Source organism: Sorex araneus, chromosome 6 (assembly GCF_027595985.1).
Source record: "Sorex araneus isolate mSorAra2 chromosome 6, mSorAra2.pri, whole genome shotgun sequence".
NCBI classification, from domain to species: Eukaryota; Metazoa; Chordata; class Mammalia; order Eulipotyphla; family Soricidae; genus Sorex; species Sorex araneus.
The window spans coordinates 129380400-129398165 of record NC_073307.1 but is presented as its reverse complement, the minus strand read 5'-3'; the positions used below and the strand labels follow the sequence as shown (position 1 = coordinate 129398165).

The 17766-nt window shown below is 39.7% G+C and overlaps 1 protein-coding gene across 5 annotated transcripts in view; it reads left to right on the top strand.

Moving 5' to 3' along the window:
• Window positions 1-372: 372 nt before the first annotated feature.
• Window positions 373-17766, top strand: part of BDNF (brain derived neurotrophic factor) — a 59014-nt gene continuing 41620 nt past the window's right edge. For 2 of the 5 annotated variants that reach the window (XM_055141926.1, XM_055141925.1), the window contains exon 1: window positions 520-1010. In XM_055141926.1, the coding sequence (XP_054997901.1) occupies window positions 1008-1010 (3 nt within the window). In that variant the 5' untranslated portion in view covers window positions 520-1007. Of the gene's footprint in view, window positions 499-519; window positions 1011-1707; window positions 2091-17766 lie in introns of those variants that run through there. The other 3 variants (XM_055141931.1, XM_055141930.1, XM_055141928.1) reach the window with 3 other exon arrangements.

Here is a 17766-nt window from a genome sequence, read left to right as displayed (position 1 = left end):
GAGGGAAAGGGAAAGTTGCCTGGCTGATGCGCGCTTCGACGCATGTTCCCAAGGACAAGTCACTCACCCAACCCCCGTTCCCTCCTCCCTCCTCCTCCCTACACACACACCCCGAAGCCCACACCACCACCACCCGCCCCCCCCCCCCCCGCCCCGTGAGTGATCATCACTCACGACCTCATCAGCTGGAGACCCTTAGTCATGACGGCTAGGGGGAGGGGGAAGAACTTTTCGGAGAAGTTTCCTTTTTACCAAGGGAGTGACTGTGAGTTGGTCACGTAAACAGCACGGAGAGTCGTCGTCGTCGCCGCCCCCCCAACCCCCAAGCCGCCTCCCCCTACGCTTTTCTGGTATTATTATTAAAGCCGTAGCCTGCTGGCGCTGATAAGCAACAAGTTCCCCTACAGTCTTCCCGCCCTAGTCTGACAAGACGAAGGATTTCTTACCTGGCGAAAAGGAAAATCTCCCGAGCCGAACTCAGCTTGGCCAGAGCCCCAGGTGTGACCTGTTCAGTGGGACAAGGGAGCGGGGTGTAGACTGGGTTATTATTATTTTTTTACAAGCAAACCCTCAAACTCCTCACTTTCCCGGGGAACTTTCGGTGCCAGGACCCAGGGACGGGCGATTGCGAGGCAGCCCCCAGCCATCCCCCGCGCTGGAGCAGGGCAATTGGGCAGCCAGTGGCAACCTCGCTCATTCATGAGAATCACGTAAGAACTCAAAGAGAAACGTGTTTCTCGGAGTGAGGGCGTTTGCGTAAATCTATAGGTTTTTCAACACCGATGCCAGTTGCTTTGTCTTCTGTAGTCGCCAAGGTGGTTGAGAGTTTAAGCTTGCGGATATTGCAAAGGGTTATTAGATTCATAAGTCACACCAAGTGGTGGGCGATCCACTGAGCAAAGCCGAACTTCTCACATGATGACTTCAAACAAGACACATTACCTTCCAGCATCTGTTGGGGAGACGGGATTTTAAGACACTTGAGTCTCCAGGACAGCACAGGCACAATGGTGAGTAGCAATAAACCCTGCATTATAATTGAAGAATCTTGACATGTTGCTTAACAACGGGCATATCACAGCTCTTCCCAGCACTTCACACGCCAAAGAACAGCAGCTACTCAGGCCAGGAGAATCGGGTTTTTCCATAGTGCAACTTTAATTGGAATCATTTGAGATTTAACACAGCAATGTGGCACTGCGTGGAACAAACTTAGAGCTGGATGGGGTGTGTGTGTGTGTGCGTTATATTGGTTGTTCAAAGCTAATGTTTCTCTCCCAGCCTTCTTTTTTTGCATTCAATTCTTTGCCTCTATGTGTGTGGTGTATGAGCATATTCTATGATTTATATGTGAGCATGTAATTGACATTCGCAAGGGGGTTAATTTCCATCTTAAAACAATATGTTATTAGAGTTGGGTTTAGGGGGTGGAGGGGGGTAAGGATGGGGTAGCGATCGTGAGTTTGGGTGCAGGGGGAGGTTGGTGGGAGAGAAATAAGTCAGAAGTGCATATCAATGGGTAATGAAATGGGTAATCCTCTACGCGAAAAAAGGGTCTCATCAACATGTGATCAACTATTAACTAGATGGTTTTGGCAAAGCCATATGCACGTGACAAAGCGTAAGGAAGTGGAAGAAATCGTCTAGAGCACTATCAAGTGTCACTTAATTAGAGGGGGAAAAATATTTCGCCTTTTTTCCCTTTCTGCGCCGGGTGTGTAATCAGGGCTATCGGAGTCCATTCAGCACCTTGGACAGAGCCAACGGATTTGTCCGAGAGCGTGGTACCCCAGGTAGCCGTCTTGGCCTCACAATAAAGCCAGCTCCGTGTCGCCCTTAAGAAGCGTCTTTTCTGAGGTTCGGCTCACACTGAGATCGGGGCTGGAGAGAGTCAGATTTTGGAGCGGAACGTTTGGAAAAGCGAGCCCCAGTTTGGTCCCCTCATTGAGCTCACTGAAGTTGGCTTCCTAGCGGTGTAGACTGGAATAGACTCTTGGCAAGCTCCGGGTTGGTATACTGGGTTAACTTTGGGAAATGCAAGTGTTTATCTACAGGATCTAGCCACCGGGGTGGTGTAAGCCGCAAAGAAGGTAAGCACCGGGGCGGGGACCCCCTGCATCCCTAATTCTTGAGCTATTTTGATGCTCGATTTACCGGAGAGAACGCTGTGGTGGAGGGAAGGAAGTAGAAGGAAAGCGTGAAAGGAGGGGTTGTTTCTTGGTATTTGCCCAGTTTGAATTGCCCTAGGTGAGAGCCTTGGGGTAAAGCGAGAAGGGGGAGGGGGGAGACGGAGGATGCTGTCTTCCTGCGGATATAAGGAGTTTAGTTAAGTTGAATCTGAAATGTCTGATTCAAATGTAAGATATCTTTTTCTCCCCTTCATGCTCCTTTTTTTTCATCCTCTTTGCCGGTGTGTGTGTGTGTGTGTGTGTGTGTGTGTGTATGTGTGTGTGTGTGTGTTGTGTGTGTACAGTAGATTCATCACTAATTATGAAGCTTTTACTCAACATTCAATTTCCTAAATATTGCACTTTGTATCGTTTGGAATCTGGCGGTGGAGGTGGTGTGCGGTGAGGAATCGGGAGGTGGAGGCTGGGGAGAGGGGTAGGAGGTAACGCTAAATTCCCAACACAAAAATGAATCAAGGTAATTTCAGCTCTTCTAGTGAGAAGGATTCATTCTCTCTGTCTCCCTCCCTCCCTTTCTCCCCCTCCCTCCCTCCTTCCCGCCCCCCTCCTTCCACCCCGCCCCCTCCTCCTGCCTCCATCCCTCCCTCTTCTCTTCCCCTCGGTCGCCCTCGCGTCTCGCTGGATGTTTCTTCCTGGGTTTTTCTTTTCTTTCTTTCTTTCCTCCTTCCCCACGAGTTTCCAGCGCTGGCTCACTGTGCTCCCGCTTTCTCAAGGGAAGGGGAGCCTCCTAGATCGCGCTCTGCTTCCCGGCCGGGCCGGATGCCTTACTGAGCCCGGGTCCGAGTCAGTCGGGGTAACTAAAGAAAGGGGTGGGTGTGGGGACGCTGCTTGGGAGGAGAAGGTCCACTCGGCGGACCCGAGGAGGGGGTGGGGGAGTAGGGGAGTGCCTGGGCGGCTGGATGGACGTGGTGGAAAGACTCGTAGTTCGGCGCGGCGGCCGGACCCGAGTCGCCGGGCAGCGCAGCGCGCAGACCGCGCCGCCACCGCGAGGCTGCCCGGGGAGGCGCGGGGCGGCGGGCGGCCGGGTGGCCCAGGGGGCGGAGAGCTGGCGGAGCGCTGAGCCTCCCGGCCTTCCGTTCCACCTCCCCCGCCTCCGCCCCCGGGGGACCCCGAGCGGCCTGAGCGCGCGCGGCGCCGCGGGCCGCCTGCGTCTCCTGGGGGAGCCCCGCGCCCCTGCGTGGGGGGCCACCGTCCCCAGCCACTCTCCACCCACCCGCCTCCCCTTTGTTCCGGTCGCCGAGCCCTGCCGGTTGGCAGCTGCCGCCTCGGGGCTGGGGCGTCCCGCGCCCCTCCTTTCCAGATCCGTCCGTCTTTAATTAAGGGGCCGGGGGGCTCGCGAGTGCGCTTAAGAGGCGAGCGGAAGGGAAAACCGATTTCCGCAACTCCAGACCCCGGGGTGCGCAGAGAGGAGGGAAAGGGTCCCAACTCTGCCCAGGTGGAAAGGATGGAGGCGCCCGCAACACGAGGATATTGTGGCGATGGGGAAGGAAAAAATAAAAAGCAGGCACTAGGATCAGATGACGGTGATAGGCTGCTCGGTGCACAAAGGGAGAGTAGGGCAGGGTTTACCGAGCAGGCTCACAGCGAATGGGGCACAGATTGTTCCGAGATCCAGTCGTTTTCTCAGTCAGATCTACGCGAGGGGAGGAGAGGGGAGGGGCGGGGAGGGGAGCGAGGCGGGAGCGGCTGGGCTTGGGGGCGGGGGGATTTCTGATCAGTCTGATGCAATTCCAAGCGTGCTGCAAAGGAACTCCAAGGAGTCCGCATCACCATCGCCACCCACCCTTCCCAGATGGTGCTGTTTTAAATACGGATCTGCAGGGCTGAACGCAGAACTAGGAGATTTATTGCAAAATCCCAAGAAGGGGGAGAACGGGGAATGGAGGGACAGAATTTAAAGGTGCAACGTTTGCTTTTCCCCAATCAAGTGGCAACCAACCGGTCGGATTTTTTTTTTTTTCCTTCTGCCTGCCTGTCTCTGGATTCTAATTCACCAAGGAAGAGGTGTAAATATTGTGACATTTTGAGGCGGCTTGAGAGATGAAAAAAAAATCATCTGTCACTCTAAATTGCAGAGTTTCCTTCTCTCGGCGAGATGCCTTACTTGCGAATACTCGCTGCTGCCTAATACAGTTGCTAGGGCTTCAAATGAATGCATCGTTAAGGGAATATTATCCTTTTAGTCGACTTGCCAATTTATCTGACAGTCGAACCGAGAAAATTGTAGACTTGGGGTCCCAGGGAGACTGGAAGAGAAAATGCCTAACAGTGTAATTCTTGTAATCTCAAAATCTTTAACAACTTGAAATAAACCTTAAACACGTCACACACACACACACACACACACACACACACACACACACACACACACACCCTTGACTTATTATAAGATGAAATGGTTTCGCCTAATGTGTCAGGGAAATGAATGTCACTTTAAGAATGGTGCACCTGGTATTCACTGTTTATGTGTATTTACATAGAACTGCTTTGGGTAAAGGCAAAATTTTTCAGTTGTCCTATTCCAAATCAGACCTCAGATTAGAAAGAAGATAATAAAGGAGAGAAAAGAACCGGGAATGGGGAGTGGGTAATTTTATCTTTTAAAATTTAGCAGTAACCTAGCCTACTTTTTCACTCTCTGGCCTTGAATATTAATATTTCTGTGCGTGAGATTTTAGCTTAGTCGAGCTCCCCCAATGGAATATATCAGTATTGATTCAGATGAAAATATATTCATCCTGCCTGTAGCTTTTTCAGTGTCATTGATAGTAAGACCTACAACACAGCAATTTTTGGAGGATAGAAGAGAGTGAAAGAGCTTTGCAAATTGGCAAGCAGACACTCCATAATGGGAAGGTTCGCCTTAACATTCTCTTTGCACACAACATTTTATTTGAGTGAACCAAAGTACTAGTTATTTTAACTACCAGCTTAAAGCAGTGGAAGGCAATTCTTTTTCAAATGCAAGTGATTTGTTAGCTTATAATATATTATTTATTAATTGCCTGTCAAGGTATATTGGGAATAAGATTTTTTTTTAAAAGATCTAAAATGAAGAGGTACAGGCTTCTTCATTTGCCAGGCCTTTCCCCCCAGCAGATTTCTAATCTGAATTCTTAATAAAAAGAGAAGCTGGTGAATTTAGTTTCTTTCCTTTTCCTGGCCTGTCCTCTAGGGGAAGCTTTAGTAAGAGACAACATTCTAAAATCAGACAATGTGAGGATCACAAAAAAAAAATAGATAATCTCTTACAATATTAGTGAATAGAAATGAGGGAAAATGAAGTTTAAGGCATGATTTACAAAGGATTTTCACTTTCAATTCTGTCATTTGTAACCCAGGTTCCAATTTAATCAAATGACATTCATTTCATCAATGGCTTACAATGTTTCAGTGAAAATAGTTGTCTACCTAAACACACTTTTTGTTAAATATACTTCTGCCAAAGGTCAATAAAACTAATCTTTGCTTTCAGTTGAGACAAACTCTTCTAACCATTTAAATAAATCCAATGACTATGAACTGATCATCTGATACTAAGATTCTGCTTAAAACCAAATGTGTTCTGAAAAGTACTGCCTTGCCAGAAAAATATCTATTTTTGTAGTTTTCTTTTCATTCTATGGATAATTTAATGAGTTGCCTATTTTAATTTTACAACTGCTACCTCAGAAATATCTCAAATTATCTTTCTCTGGTTAATGTCTTTCTCTTCTGATCTCCTTCTGTGTGGTATGTGTGTGTGTGTGTGTGTGTGTGTGTGTGTGTGTGTGTTCATCTCTGTTTTCTAGTGAATTTAACAAGCAGTAAGTCTAAGTTTACAGTGAATGCTCTGCATAAGGAACAGCACGTGATTCTTAATAATAAAAATGTGTTATATTTACTGAGCTTACAATTATTCAATGCTGTGGAAAGGGCTTATGGCATATTTTGAAGGGAAGAAAGATTGAATTCTTATAATACTGCAAAGAATTTTTTCTTGCCTCGTGACTTAATAGTAAGATATTTTAACCTGAATCTTTCCTAATTAAAAAAAAAATCATCTACAAATACTTTAACAGATCCTGCAGGCCTAATGAAGTTTTAACATGCCTTTGACCTTTTCCTAAGCCATTCTTTTACTGTCCCATAGCTGGAGGCTCAAAGAAGGCAGAATCTTCTGGAAGCTGACATACCATCTAAAGCAGTCACGAATTTTTTTTTTTTTTTAAATAACAGAGTATAGGAAGAGCCAAAGCCAAGAATCACTTTACTTTCACTTGTGAGTCATAGAATCTGAGGGCTGGGAAGGTTCTTAGAGGTCACTTAGCCCAACCCATAACTGATGCATGAATTCATGCTGGCTTTTTTGTTTTTTCTAACCCTTTAGAATTTCATCCCAATCTAAGATGTCTGGAATCTTTCTTATCTTAATCAATAATCTGAGAAGTATGGGGATCATAAGCTCTGTTAATCATTTTTTACATTGTCTAAGAGGTGTGCTTTCTATACAGAATCTAATATGCATAATTTCATTCTATAATGTTTAAAAATCAAGCCTATCACCACATGCCAGGAATTGTGTAGGGCCTGGTGATCCAGCAAGGAGCAAGACTGAAGGGTACCTATAGAATTAACAACCTAAAGAGGAGTGTTGGGTTGACTAAACATAAATCCTTTTGTTGGATCCATTTATTTGCTCTTTTTCCTAGAAGGGCACAGATTCTTGGATTTTTACCTTTTTCAAGAGAGTACAATGAGCCAAGTTAAAAGTATGAATTGGGCTTATATCCCAACTGGATACAAGCCACTGGAAAAGACTATTTAGTCCCTCCTATTTCTGTTCCTTACATATAAAACAAGACTATTCTCAGAACATACTAAATTCCATCGTAGCTCCAAACCTGAGTACTATGGTAGATAACTCTTGGTGGAAAGTAGGGCCTAAGGTCACCAAAGTCTTAGATGATTTATAGTTTGAGTTCTACCAATTTTTAACTTGCTTGTTAAGAAGCACATTATGAAAAAGATAAGGAAATTACTTGAACCCCACAAAAATGAATATGTGTTAAGTGTAATCCTCTCTGAGAAATTATGACTTGGAAAGTTTTAATCTGAGAAATGATCTCGAACTTCTGTAACCTGTCTAAAGGATGGGATGATAAGAGGACTATCAATTCAAATGCTTATTCTTTTTTGTAAAAGCAGAAATTATCATTTTTCAGGTAATTTACTTTTAAAATCAAAGATAATACATCCTGAACTTCATGAATAATGCATCCTATACACATGATTATAGATAATTAGATGGGCCATGTAGGAGAAACATGAAAGGGAACTGGTAGCCCAAGGATTGCAGAAGGTGTGTGGGCATTTTGACATCCAGGAAATGCTATAGATCTGTCCTTAGCTAACTCAGCCTGGTGGAGATAATTAAGAAAAAATGTGGGTGTAGAAAGGCTGCAAGCCATTCCCTGGGATTGGCTAGATTGCTGCAGTAGTTCAAAAACAATTGGCACAGCCACCCACACTGGACATGATTGCCCTTTGATGAGGCAGCTATTGACTTTTATAAAGATGCCATATTTAAAATAACTTCTGATGTACTAGGGATGACAGACATCATTCTTGAATTCTATTTTAGACAAATGGAAAAATATATTCCAAAGTATTAATTTAAAAATAAAAAGCTTTAACGTCTAGTTTCTAAAAGCTAGCAGCTTAGCAACACGTGACCTCCAAATTTAGTCTAAAGTTAGAAGATATGGGAGGCCCAGACGTGACATTTTGACAAGTCATGAGAATATTCTGGACCACCATAGGAGATAGGAAGTATTTTGTTAATGTTTTTAACCTCTTAGAGAATGTTAAATATACTCAAACACCTTCATACAACAGGTGAGGAAATTTCTATCAATTGCCCTGCATAGCAGCAGAAAATGATCTGAGTTTACTGTGTCCATAATTCATGTTACAATGTTATAGAATCTAAAAAGTCCTTAATATGTCACATCTCATATTCACAGGCTACGTTGAAACTGGTTTATCATGTCTCCATCTTCATATATTATCAATCACCTAATGTCATTAGGTAATAACACAACTGTGGGAAGATATATCAATTGAGTGATTGTAGAAAGACTCCAGAAGCATCTAAAGCATTTGTTAATGGATAGTATGGATGAGATAGATATGAAAGAGGGTTGGGGGTGGGGAGATGTAGCTAATGAAGAAATAAAAAAATAAAGTAAAATAGTATTATATAGGTACTCCTGAATCCCTTGTTTTTTCTGCATTCCTCAGGGCCATTTACCCTAAGACTGATCTTTTTTTCCATGCTCATTATTGTTTTAGTTACCTTGACAGGAAGCAATAATTTCTTCTGCTTTTACCTTCCACCTCTACTAAGAGATTCTCTCTCCCCAACAAAGTCCATAATCAAGTCTTAAGAATGGCCTTATTATTATTTCTCTTTGAATCAATATTGGCTTTGTGACCACTCTATTGGCAGACTGGTTGACCCTACATAAACCTTTTTCAGAATAATCTTTCTAAATGAAGAAAACAAAGGAACGAGATTACAAGGGAAACAAATTATATTGAAACCAGTTATAAAGTATAAAAATTAGTTGTCTTAAGACAATTGATATGATATAAAGTTGTCTGTGATTTCTGTTTGTGATTAAGTTTGCAAATACCATTGTGTAGCATTTCCCAAACATGTTTGAAACAGAACACTTGGTGGAGTGGGGGGATAGGAGGAGGTATGTTTGTGAACTTTGCAAATAAATCATAAATTCAGAAATGTTCATTTTGTTGCTAGCCACCCTTAATTATTAACCATTGAATTTTCCTTCCTAACAAAAAGGAAACTTACATTTGCCAAAATTTTTTAAAATTCACTTTTGCCAACAGACAAGCTGCAACATAGAGAAGAAACCAATGGAAGAGATAGTCTAAGCTATAGTAGATATATATTGTATGGATCAAACTTGCTATTAGTCTAAAACTTATCCTTAGCACTACCAACAATGTTCAGAAATCACCACTCCATTGGAGAAGAGAAAAACTTCACACTTGATCACTGACTCAATGGAATATTGTCTCAGAAATCTTGTGTTACTCCATTAACCTCAACAGACTATTAAGGCTTCATTTTTATCTTAACTCTACTATGAAAAAGTATATGAAAATTATGATGGGATGGGATAACATCTATTTTACATTTACTTGGTGTTTCAAGTTTTGCTTTGCATTTAGCATATATACAAATATTTGTGTATATATATATCTACTCTATATGCATATATATTTACATATCCTTTAACACTCATAGAAGCTCATGGAGATAGATGATATTGTAATTTTATAAACAGGGAAACTGGAGCTCAGAGATTTTAAATAACTTGTTCAATATCATATAATGAATTTTTTAGTGGAGAAACTAAAATTCAAACTTTTTGATTCCAAAGTCCACTATAATATCCTGCCTTCCTAGCTAATAGCTACCATAGGTTCCCATTTTCAGGTTTGAACACATGTCTTGTTAAGGAGATTTTCACCATGACCTTTTGAGATAACTGGGGATCTCAAACTTTGTGGTCACAAGTTTCCATTTTAGAATTATATCAAATTTTTACTGATTGAAAACTCTCAACTAGTTGTCACCTTTGCTTTATGAAGCTGTTTTCACAATCACAAAATGGAGATTACCTATATTTAAAGTGTGGAAGACTACATAAGTTAATAATTAAATCTAATTTACTGAGCTCACCATAGTAAGCTCTACCATTCTGTAATTAGTTGAATCCAAATAACAGTCTTTGGGGGTTTTGTTTTGTTTTCTTTGGGGGGCCACACCCAGATGTTCTCAGGGCTGACTCCTGGCTCTGTGCTCAAGGGTCACTCTTGGTGTGTGGGGTTCAGGGGACAATATGGGGTGCCATGGGTTGAACCTGGGTCAGCTAGTGCCTAATGCTCTGTACTGTCACTCAGGCCCACAACAGTCTTTCTAGGCAAAGATTCCTATTTAGAGTTTTGTACTAAGGAAATTATTCAGTTATTCAATCTCCTAAATCAGCAGAGCCAGTAAATGATAAAACTGAACTCAAACATAATTCTAATTCCAAGACCTTTCTTTTAATGAGTAAAGCTAAATATCTATATTGATAATGTCTATTCAGATTACAGGAGTTATTACTATAATTGTTGTCATGTTTAAAGTTATTTGTCCAAAAAGAAATAGTCACTAAAGAGAAGGATTAGTATCTGGCACTTTTCACCTGCATGCTCTTCCATCCATTTTAGTTTATTAACCCAGTGGAAAATGTCGAACTCCTTTCTTAACTTGTTTAGGGCAGTTCCGAGTTAGTTGACTTCTGAGAGTTATTGAGTAAGAAAAGTTATAAATTGTTTAGGTTAGGATTTAGAGTGTTTAGAAGCCATTTCATGAATTTGCTTTTTTCAAACTCTTACTGGCTATAGCACTGCAGATCCTGTGATGAGGAATGCCCTCTCCAAAAACACAGTGGATGAAAAACCTCCAAAGCTAACACATTGTTTACAGAGAGGGAGAAGAAGAGGATGGACAAGCACAGTTCTGAACGTAATTGCAAGGCTTATAGTCCCTGTTGGGGACTAAAATGTTTATTGGCTTTCCTTGTGCAATTCAATGTTCCTATTCCAAAGACTCCACTCTAAACTTGGAACTTCTCTGGAAATAGCATCTCATTTGGAAGAGTGCCAAGAATCGGTGTCTGGGTCCTTTGTGTCTTTGCACCAACTCAGAATTCACAGTATGAGCTCTAGACTTAGAGTGGGAGATAGTCTGGATAAGGAAGTAACACATTATTACTTGTGTATGTTCATGATACGTTGGATTCAACATCCTCCTAGAAAGCAACTCCTAGAAAGATGCAATTTTAAAGGTGAGGTTATATGCATGAAACCCTATGTTTGTTTCCTGGTCTTGCAAAATAAATGAATAATCAAAGGGGGGTTGATAATATACCAGCAAGTCTTACTAGCGCAAATCAGAGATCTGCAAAGTGGACAAAATCATGTAAGGAATCAAGATATGAAGGCCTGTAGGTAGACCTCTTCCTATTTTTATTGTTTTATGATGGGGAGGATCATCTAAATTTAGGGGGTATTTGTATATCCTGAGCTCAGAAACAAGCTGAGAAGAAATGGTTACGCTTTAAGGACATTTTGGTGTGTAAAAATTTGACTCATTTTTAAGTTTGGCTATTATAGTTTGGATTTCATTATTTCAGTTTTGCTAGTTCTATGGCTAAAATATGTAGCACTGTAGACTGTCATCCCATTACTCATTGATTTGTTCGAGCAAGCACCAGTAACGTCTCCATTGTGAGACTTGCTGTTACTGTTTTTGGCATATTGAATATGCCATGGGTAGCTTGCCAGGCTCTGCCGTCCAGCAGGATACTCAGTAGCTTGCCGGGATCTCCAAGAGGAATGGAGGAATCAAACTTGGGTTGGTCACATGCAAGGCAAACACCCTACCCACTGCGCTGTTGCTCCAGTTTGGCTAAAATATATAGTTAAACAATCCCTCTACACTGTGTCTGGGGCCCTTGGCCCTGCCACTCTTACATTCTGTCTGCCTCTTCTTACTTTCCGCCTTCAGTTTCTTTTCTTCCCTGTCCTCAGTTCTATAGTTTAGGGTCCTGAGTAATCAAAATGTGCTTGTCAAAGAGGCAGACTGGGGGTTGGAATATGGAACTGGTAGAAGGAAGTTGATAATAGTGATGGAATTAGTGTTTGGGAATCGCATCTCTGAAACTCAACTATGCATAGCTTCGTACATCACAGTGCCTTAATAAATTTTTTTTAAGTCTATCCATATAAGAGATAACTCTATAATATAAAAAATAGAGAAGAGTATGAATTCTCCTTGGCTCAAGACTCTAACTTTAGGAGAAATAATAAAATACATTACAGTTTAGCTTACAAATGATGTACAGTTCCTGAAAGGATTACACATTCAGATAAAAAAAAATAGTACCATAAAGATGATCTAGTTCAGTGGTTACTCTAGCGCACTGAAATCTCCTGAATCATTTCTTGTTCGTGAGCTCAGGTCTGAATGTACTGCCAGGCTTCATAACCACAGCTTAGAGCCTACTGCTCTCATTTTATTGATCAGGCAACTGGGGCACACAGTAGTGAAGGTTTCTCTACCGTTCAAGAAAAGTATCTGTGCAACTTGTGCTGATGGGAATCAGTTTGGGCTAATGAAGATGTTTGCCTGTAGAAAATGACTAACGTGTCCTAGACCTTAAACTAGGACTGAGATTCTATTCACTACACTATGGGCTTTAAAGTCATATTGTATGACAATGATATTTCTTTTCTCTGAGAGCAAGAACATAAGAAAACAATGAATGGTCTACGCAAGTTTTAATTAAACTTGATTTTTAAATTAAAGTCTTACACGTACTAATCACTATAGTTTAAATAAACATGACTCACCAGTTTGTATAAAAATTAAAGTCAAGGTAGCATACTACCAAACAGTATTTGTTTCAAAATGGTAGGAGAAAATTTATTATACTTTATACATCATAAACACTCCATAGTGGTTATTAGATAGATGAATCAAAACTTAAAGTTTTCATTGATTCCTATGTTATTCTTGTGTTTCCAGTAACTTTTATTTCTTGATTCTTATCTGAGACTTGGCAGCAGTTTGTTTGATTTTTAGTGACAAAACTCTTGTAGCTTCTTCTTCACACTTATCAGGAAAACAAAACTTTTGTTTGTTTGTTTTCATTAGGACTGTCAGGAAATAAGGAAGTGATTCTTAAAATCAATTATATTTATTAAAATATCAAGTAAAAGCTAGAAATATTGGCTAATTTAAACTTTGTATTTCTTAAGCCACATCACCCTTCTAAAGAAATGCTTTTAATATTATTTTTTTGTTTTTCATATGACATTTATACATATAGTTCCTTTTTATTATTAATTTCTATTATTCCTATCCTGAAGTTGCACTTGTACAAGAATCAGTCAGTTATTAGAGTAAGCTAGATACTTTATACATTCTTCTTAAGAATAGAGGAAAATATTGTATAAATAAATGATCTGAATTGCCAGGAATAGTAAAAAGTAATGTTTTTTTTAAGTGTTGTAAAGTGATTAAGATTTAAGCAAATAATCAATAATGTGTCAAAATGCTGCATGTTTTTAAGATAAATTGGTGTCATGTAGGTTAGTATGCATGATTTTTCTTTGTGGAGCTCAATTTATTTTTACTCACTTTACACTAATTAGTTTTTGTGTGCAGATAGAATTTAAAATGATGGAAATTTGGCTTGCAAAGTAGTTCTAAGATGATTATATTCACAATCTGGTTGTAATGCTATAAGAATATGTTTATTATATGAGAAAAGCAATTCAAGTGGCATTCAGTATAGACATAAAGCAATGAACAATGCAAGTTAATCAGTTGTTTATCCTGGAAAAAAATTTAAGGCCATAATTTGTAATAGAATTGGTTCATTCTTTCAAAGGTCTCTAGAAAACATACCTATGAAATAGAAAGATCCTCAGTACTAACATTGTATTTAAGTGAGGAGGTATGGAATTTTGTAATAATTCCATGAAAAATTAAGTGTGTGGTCTTCATTTTTTGAAATCATCATGGAAACCTGTCTTGAGGAAAGCTGAATTTATACCCAAAAATACCAAATTGCATCAAAGAATCAACATGTGAATTCTAAATTGATTATCTAACTATATGCCCCTCTACTCCTTACACATCACCCTCTTTCTCAGCTTAAGACCATTGTCCAAGCAGAGAAAAGTCAGTTTAGTAAGTTCCTGTATAGTGTATAGCAACATTTGTGGGGGTGGGGGGTGGGGCTGTTGGAGAAAGGGAATCTTGGAATTTATATGCATGATTCTTCTTTCCCATTCATTCCCACTTCTACCTATCTCTTTGTCCTCCACCTTTATTGAACATTACATTTTCCTATATATCTGTATTATCGTCCTTTCTTTGGTCCAGTTAGATTTACCAGTGCTTGTTGCTGTACTCTGATAGACCAAGGCTTCAGAAATATCTATGTACAGCAAATAGTCTTACTCGTATTCTTGTCAGTGTTGTTTAGCAGTTTTTCAAAGAGATATGATGAAGGGTAAGTAAAAATTATTTGCTACTTTTTAGGTTTCTTCTCAGAGTACTAATTTTATTTTGTGCCTGGCCTAATTTCTTTTAGGAACTATTAGACTGATCCTATTAATTCAATTGCAGTCACCATTGAATTTCTCTCTCTCTCTCTCACTCTCTCTCTCTCTCTTTCTCTCTCTCCCTCTTTGTCTCCCTCCTTCCTTCCTTCCTTCCTTCCTTCCTTCCTTCCTTCCTTCCTTCCTTCCTTCCTCTCTCTCTCTTCTTTCTTTCTTTTGTCAGGAATTGAACTCAGGTCCTTGTGCATGCTAATACATGCTCTATAATTTATGCTATCTCTCTGGCCCTCTAATTTTAGGTTTTGTGTGCAGACAAAATGAAACATTTTTAAAAAAAAGTTCAATTTAAGAGAAAGTTCAAGCTTCAAAAGTGGGAGAGTATTCCATATATCTTACTTTTTAAAAAAATTACATAAAAATAAGCACTTGAGGTATGAAAGTGTTATCTCAGTTTAATAGTTAATAATCTACAACTTAGTATATTTAATAAATGAAAATCATTTGTTCATAAAACATTTTATTGGGAGGAAAGAAAGTAAAAGAATGAATGTTCTGTTCAAAAGCAATATTTTTAAATACCTCATCTGAAAACTAAGATGTTGCTTTGACATGAAGGTTCTCTTTTTATGAAACAGCCACTTCTGTCTCCAAGTTGCAAGGAAAGGATTTGTCAATCTGATTGAATCATCCCTGTAGTTTTTCCCGACAGCTGTGCTCAGATAATTCATGACTCCCATGTTTCCTGAGTCCTGGATAATTTCACACACATGTCTGGTTTGGGGCTCCACATTTTCAGAAGAATATGGAGACCTTGGAGGAGGTCCAGCCTAGACCAAGGGAAATGATTAATGGATTGGAAGTTGGAGTTTATGAAGAAAGGTTGTGAGATCTGATCTCTCACTATGAGAAAAGTCTGAGTGGTGACTAAATAACACAGGGAGGCTAGTAAGCAGCTGTTCTCCGTCTTCACTAAGGTTGGATGAATGGTAATATGATGTATATTGCAATAAGAACAGAAAGTATCGGAGTTGGAAACCTCAAGGACTAGAATTGCTGGATTCTTAGGAAGTTCTCAAAGAAGAAAGTGTACACTACTTCCCTGATCTGCAATGATGGTCCAGTGAGTTATGAAAAAGATGTGATAATCCCAAGGTCTATTCTACATCTATAATTATGTAAGTTTAGGGAAAAAGTACTTAACTGAACTATGTCTTATTTCTTGCTTAGAAATAAGAGGCAGGTCCTCCAGCTGTTAAGTCCTTATTCTTTTTTAACCTTCTGTAGACATTTCTATAAAACTGCTAATCAAGGCTAGGAAGGGCATTGATCAACCAGGGTGCACCTTTTGTATGGTGCTCTTTCAATTCTGAAAACAAGTTTCTACCCATCATTACTATCTATGGTTACTAGGATTCTGATAATGGTCATTTTTTCTGTATTTCTATTCTTTAAGAAAAATTTTTTTAAGAAAAAATATTCTAAAAATTTTTTAAGAAAAAAGATGAAACAAAACATAAATTCTAATCTTTAAGCAATTCACAAATGACTCAATAGATTAAAAGACAAACTTATGGCCTAAAATGTTAGCAGCTAATGGACTTCAATGTGTTTTTCCATCTGCCTCTATCATAGTTCATAAAGCATGATCTGACATAGGTATTCAGCACATTCTTATCAACTGAATACATTTAACTATGATATTAAGATAAACTCAAAGTAAACTGAAGCTGCAAAAGTCAAGAGTTTTTGATGTTTCCAGATAATTTTGTATGCTAGGCAAATCTAAACCCTAACCCCTTCTGACATAGGTGTAACATAGAGGGTTTTATTTATTGTATTTATTGCATGTGCTAACTAAAGAATTTGGACAAAAGAATTAGTTGCTCAGTGGCACATCCTGTACAGGTCTCTCAACAAAAAGACCACTAAAGATAAATATTATGTAGTTCCAAACTGTGGAAAATTAGGTCAGATTTTAGTCTGCTATTTAAAATATGATTTTTGGAATTTAGTGATTTATTTTCCTAACTTATCTTTTTGCATTTTTGCATTAGAAGAATATCTAATTAAACAGTGAAAAAAAATCTCTCATACCATACATCACACAGTGTAAATACTTGAGGCTTAAAAATAAGTTAATCTATTGGTTTCTTGAGTCTGATTCAAAGGGAAACCCTTTGGTTTATACTTGTTGATTCTCTGCATGGTTCTTCTTTTAGTAGAACCAACAAATACCAAATACCATAGTCACCTGCCATTGTAAGCTCTAACTTTTGCCATAAGTCCACAGTTACATTCCTTTTGATTATGTTTATACAAACATTCCAAGGAACAAACTCATTTATTCTTCACTTTTAATTTTTAAATGTCCTCAGGGAAAATCTGAGAGGGTTATAGGTTGATGATTCTCATATATTTGAGAGGCTAATCTCAGTTGCTCCATAATATTTTTTGTGCTGCTTTTTCTTTTCAAGTTTTGGGGCTATAAGTGGTAGTGCTCCAGGACTTACTCCTGGCTCTGAGCTCAGGGATCACTCCTGGTGGGTTCAAGGGGTCATATGGGGTGCCAGGGATTGAACCTGGGTCAAACCTAGGGCAGGTACCAGGTAAGCACTCTAAGCACTGGCCTATTGCTCTGGCCCTGGCCCTTTGTGCTGATTTTCTTGGTCCAATTGAATATTGATTGGAGATAGGATCATTTTTTTCCCACATTTTTGTTATACAATGCTAATGTTGGTCCTTCTGACATTTTCTTGATGCAGTTTTTTTTTTCTTTTCTTTGTCACTAATGAGCATGCCTGATTTGTAATTCCTATAACAGGTGTTGACTAATTTGGACATATTTAAATATGGCATAGAGCTATCCTTATGGTTCATAAAAAGCTTACAAGGAGTGAGTATACCTCACATTAGGGTACTATCTAATGAATAGAGAAATTATTTGTCCCTTAAGATTTTCCTAAAAACATGGGGGCTGGAGCAATAGCACAGTGGGTAGGGCGTTTGGATTGCACGCGGCTGACCCGAGTTCGATTCCCAGAATCCCACATGGTCCCCTGAGCACCGCCAGGAGTAATTCCTGAGTGCAGAGCCAGGAGTAACCCCTGTGCATCACCCAGTGTGACCCAAAAAGGAAAAAAAATTAAAGATTTTCCTAAAAACAGGCAGGCCTAACATAATTTGGAGAACTGTGAGTGACATAATTCGATGCTTTGGCACCATAGATGTGCCTTTGAAATTATCCAGAATTAATTAGAAAGTTCTCCTGCCATTCTTCTCAAAAGAAAGTTTTTTGTGTACTTATTAGTTCTCTATGCTAATTACTGACTCCAATTTTCAGCAATTTTTGAGGTCAATTAATTTTTATTCTTGGATCATTTCTTTT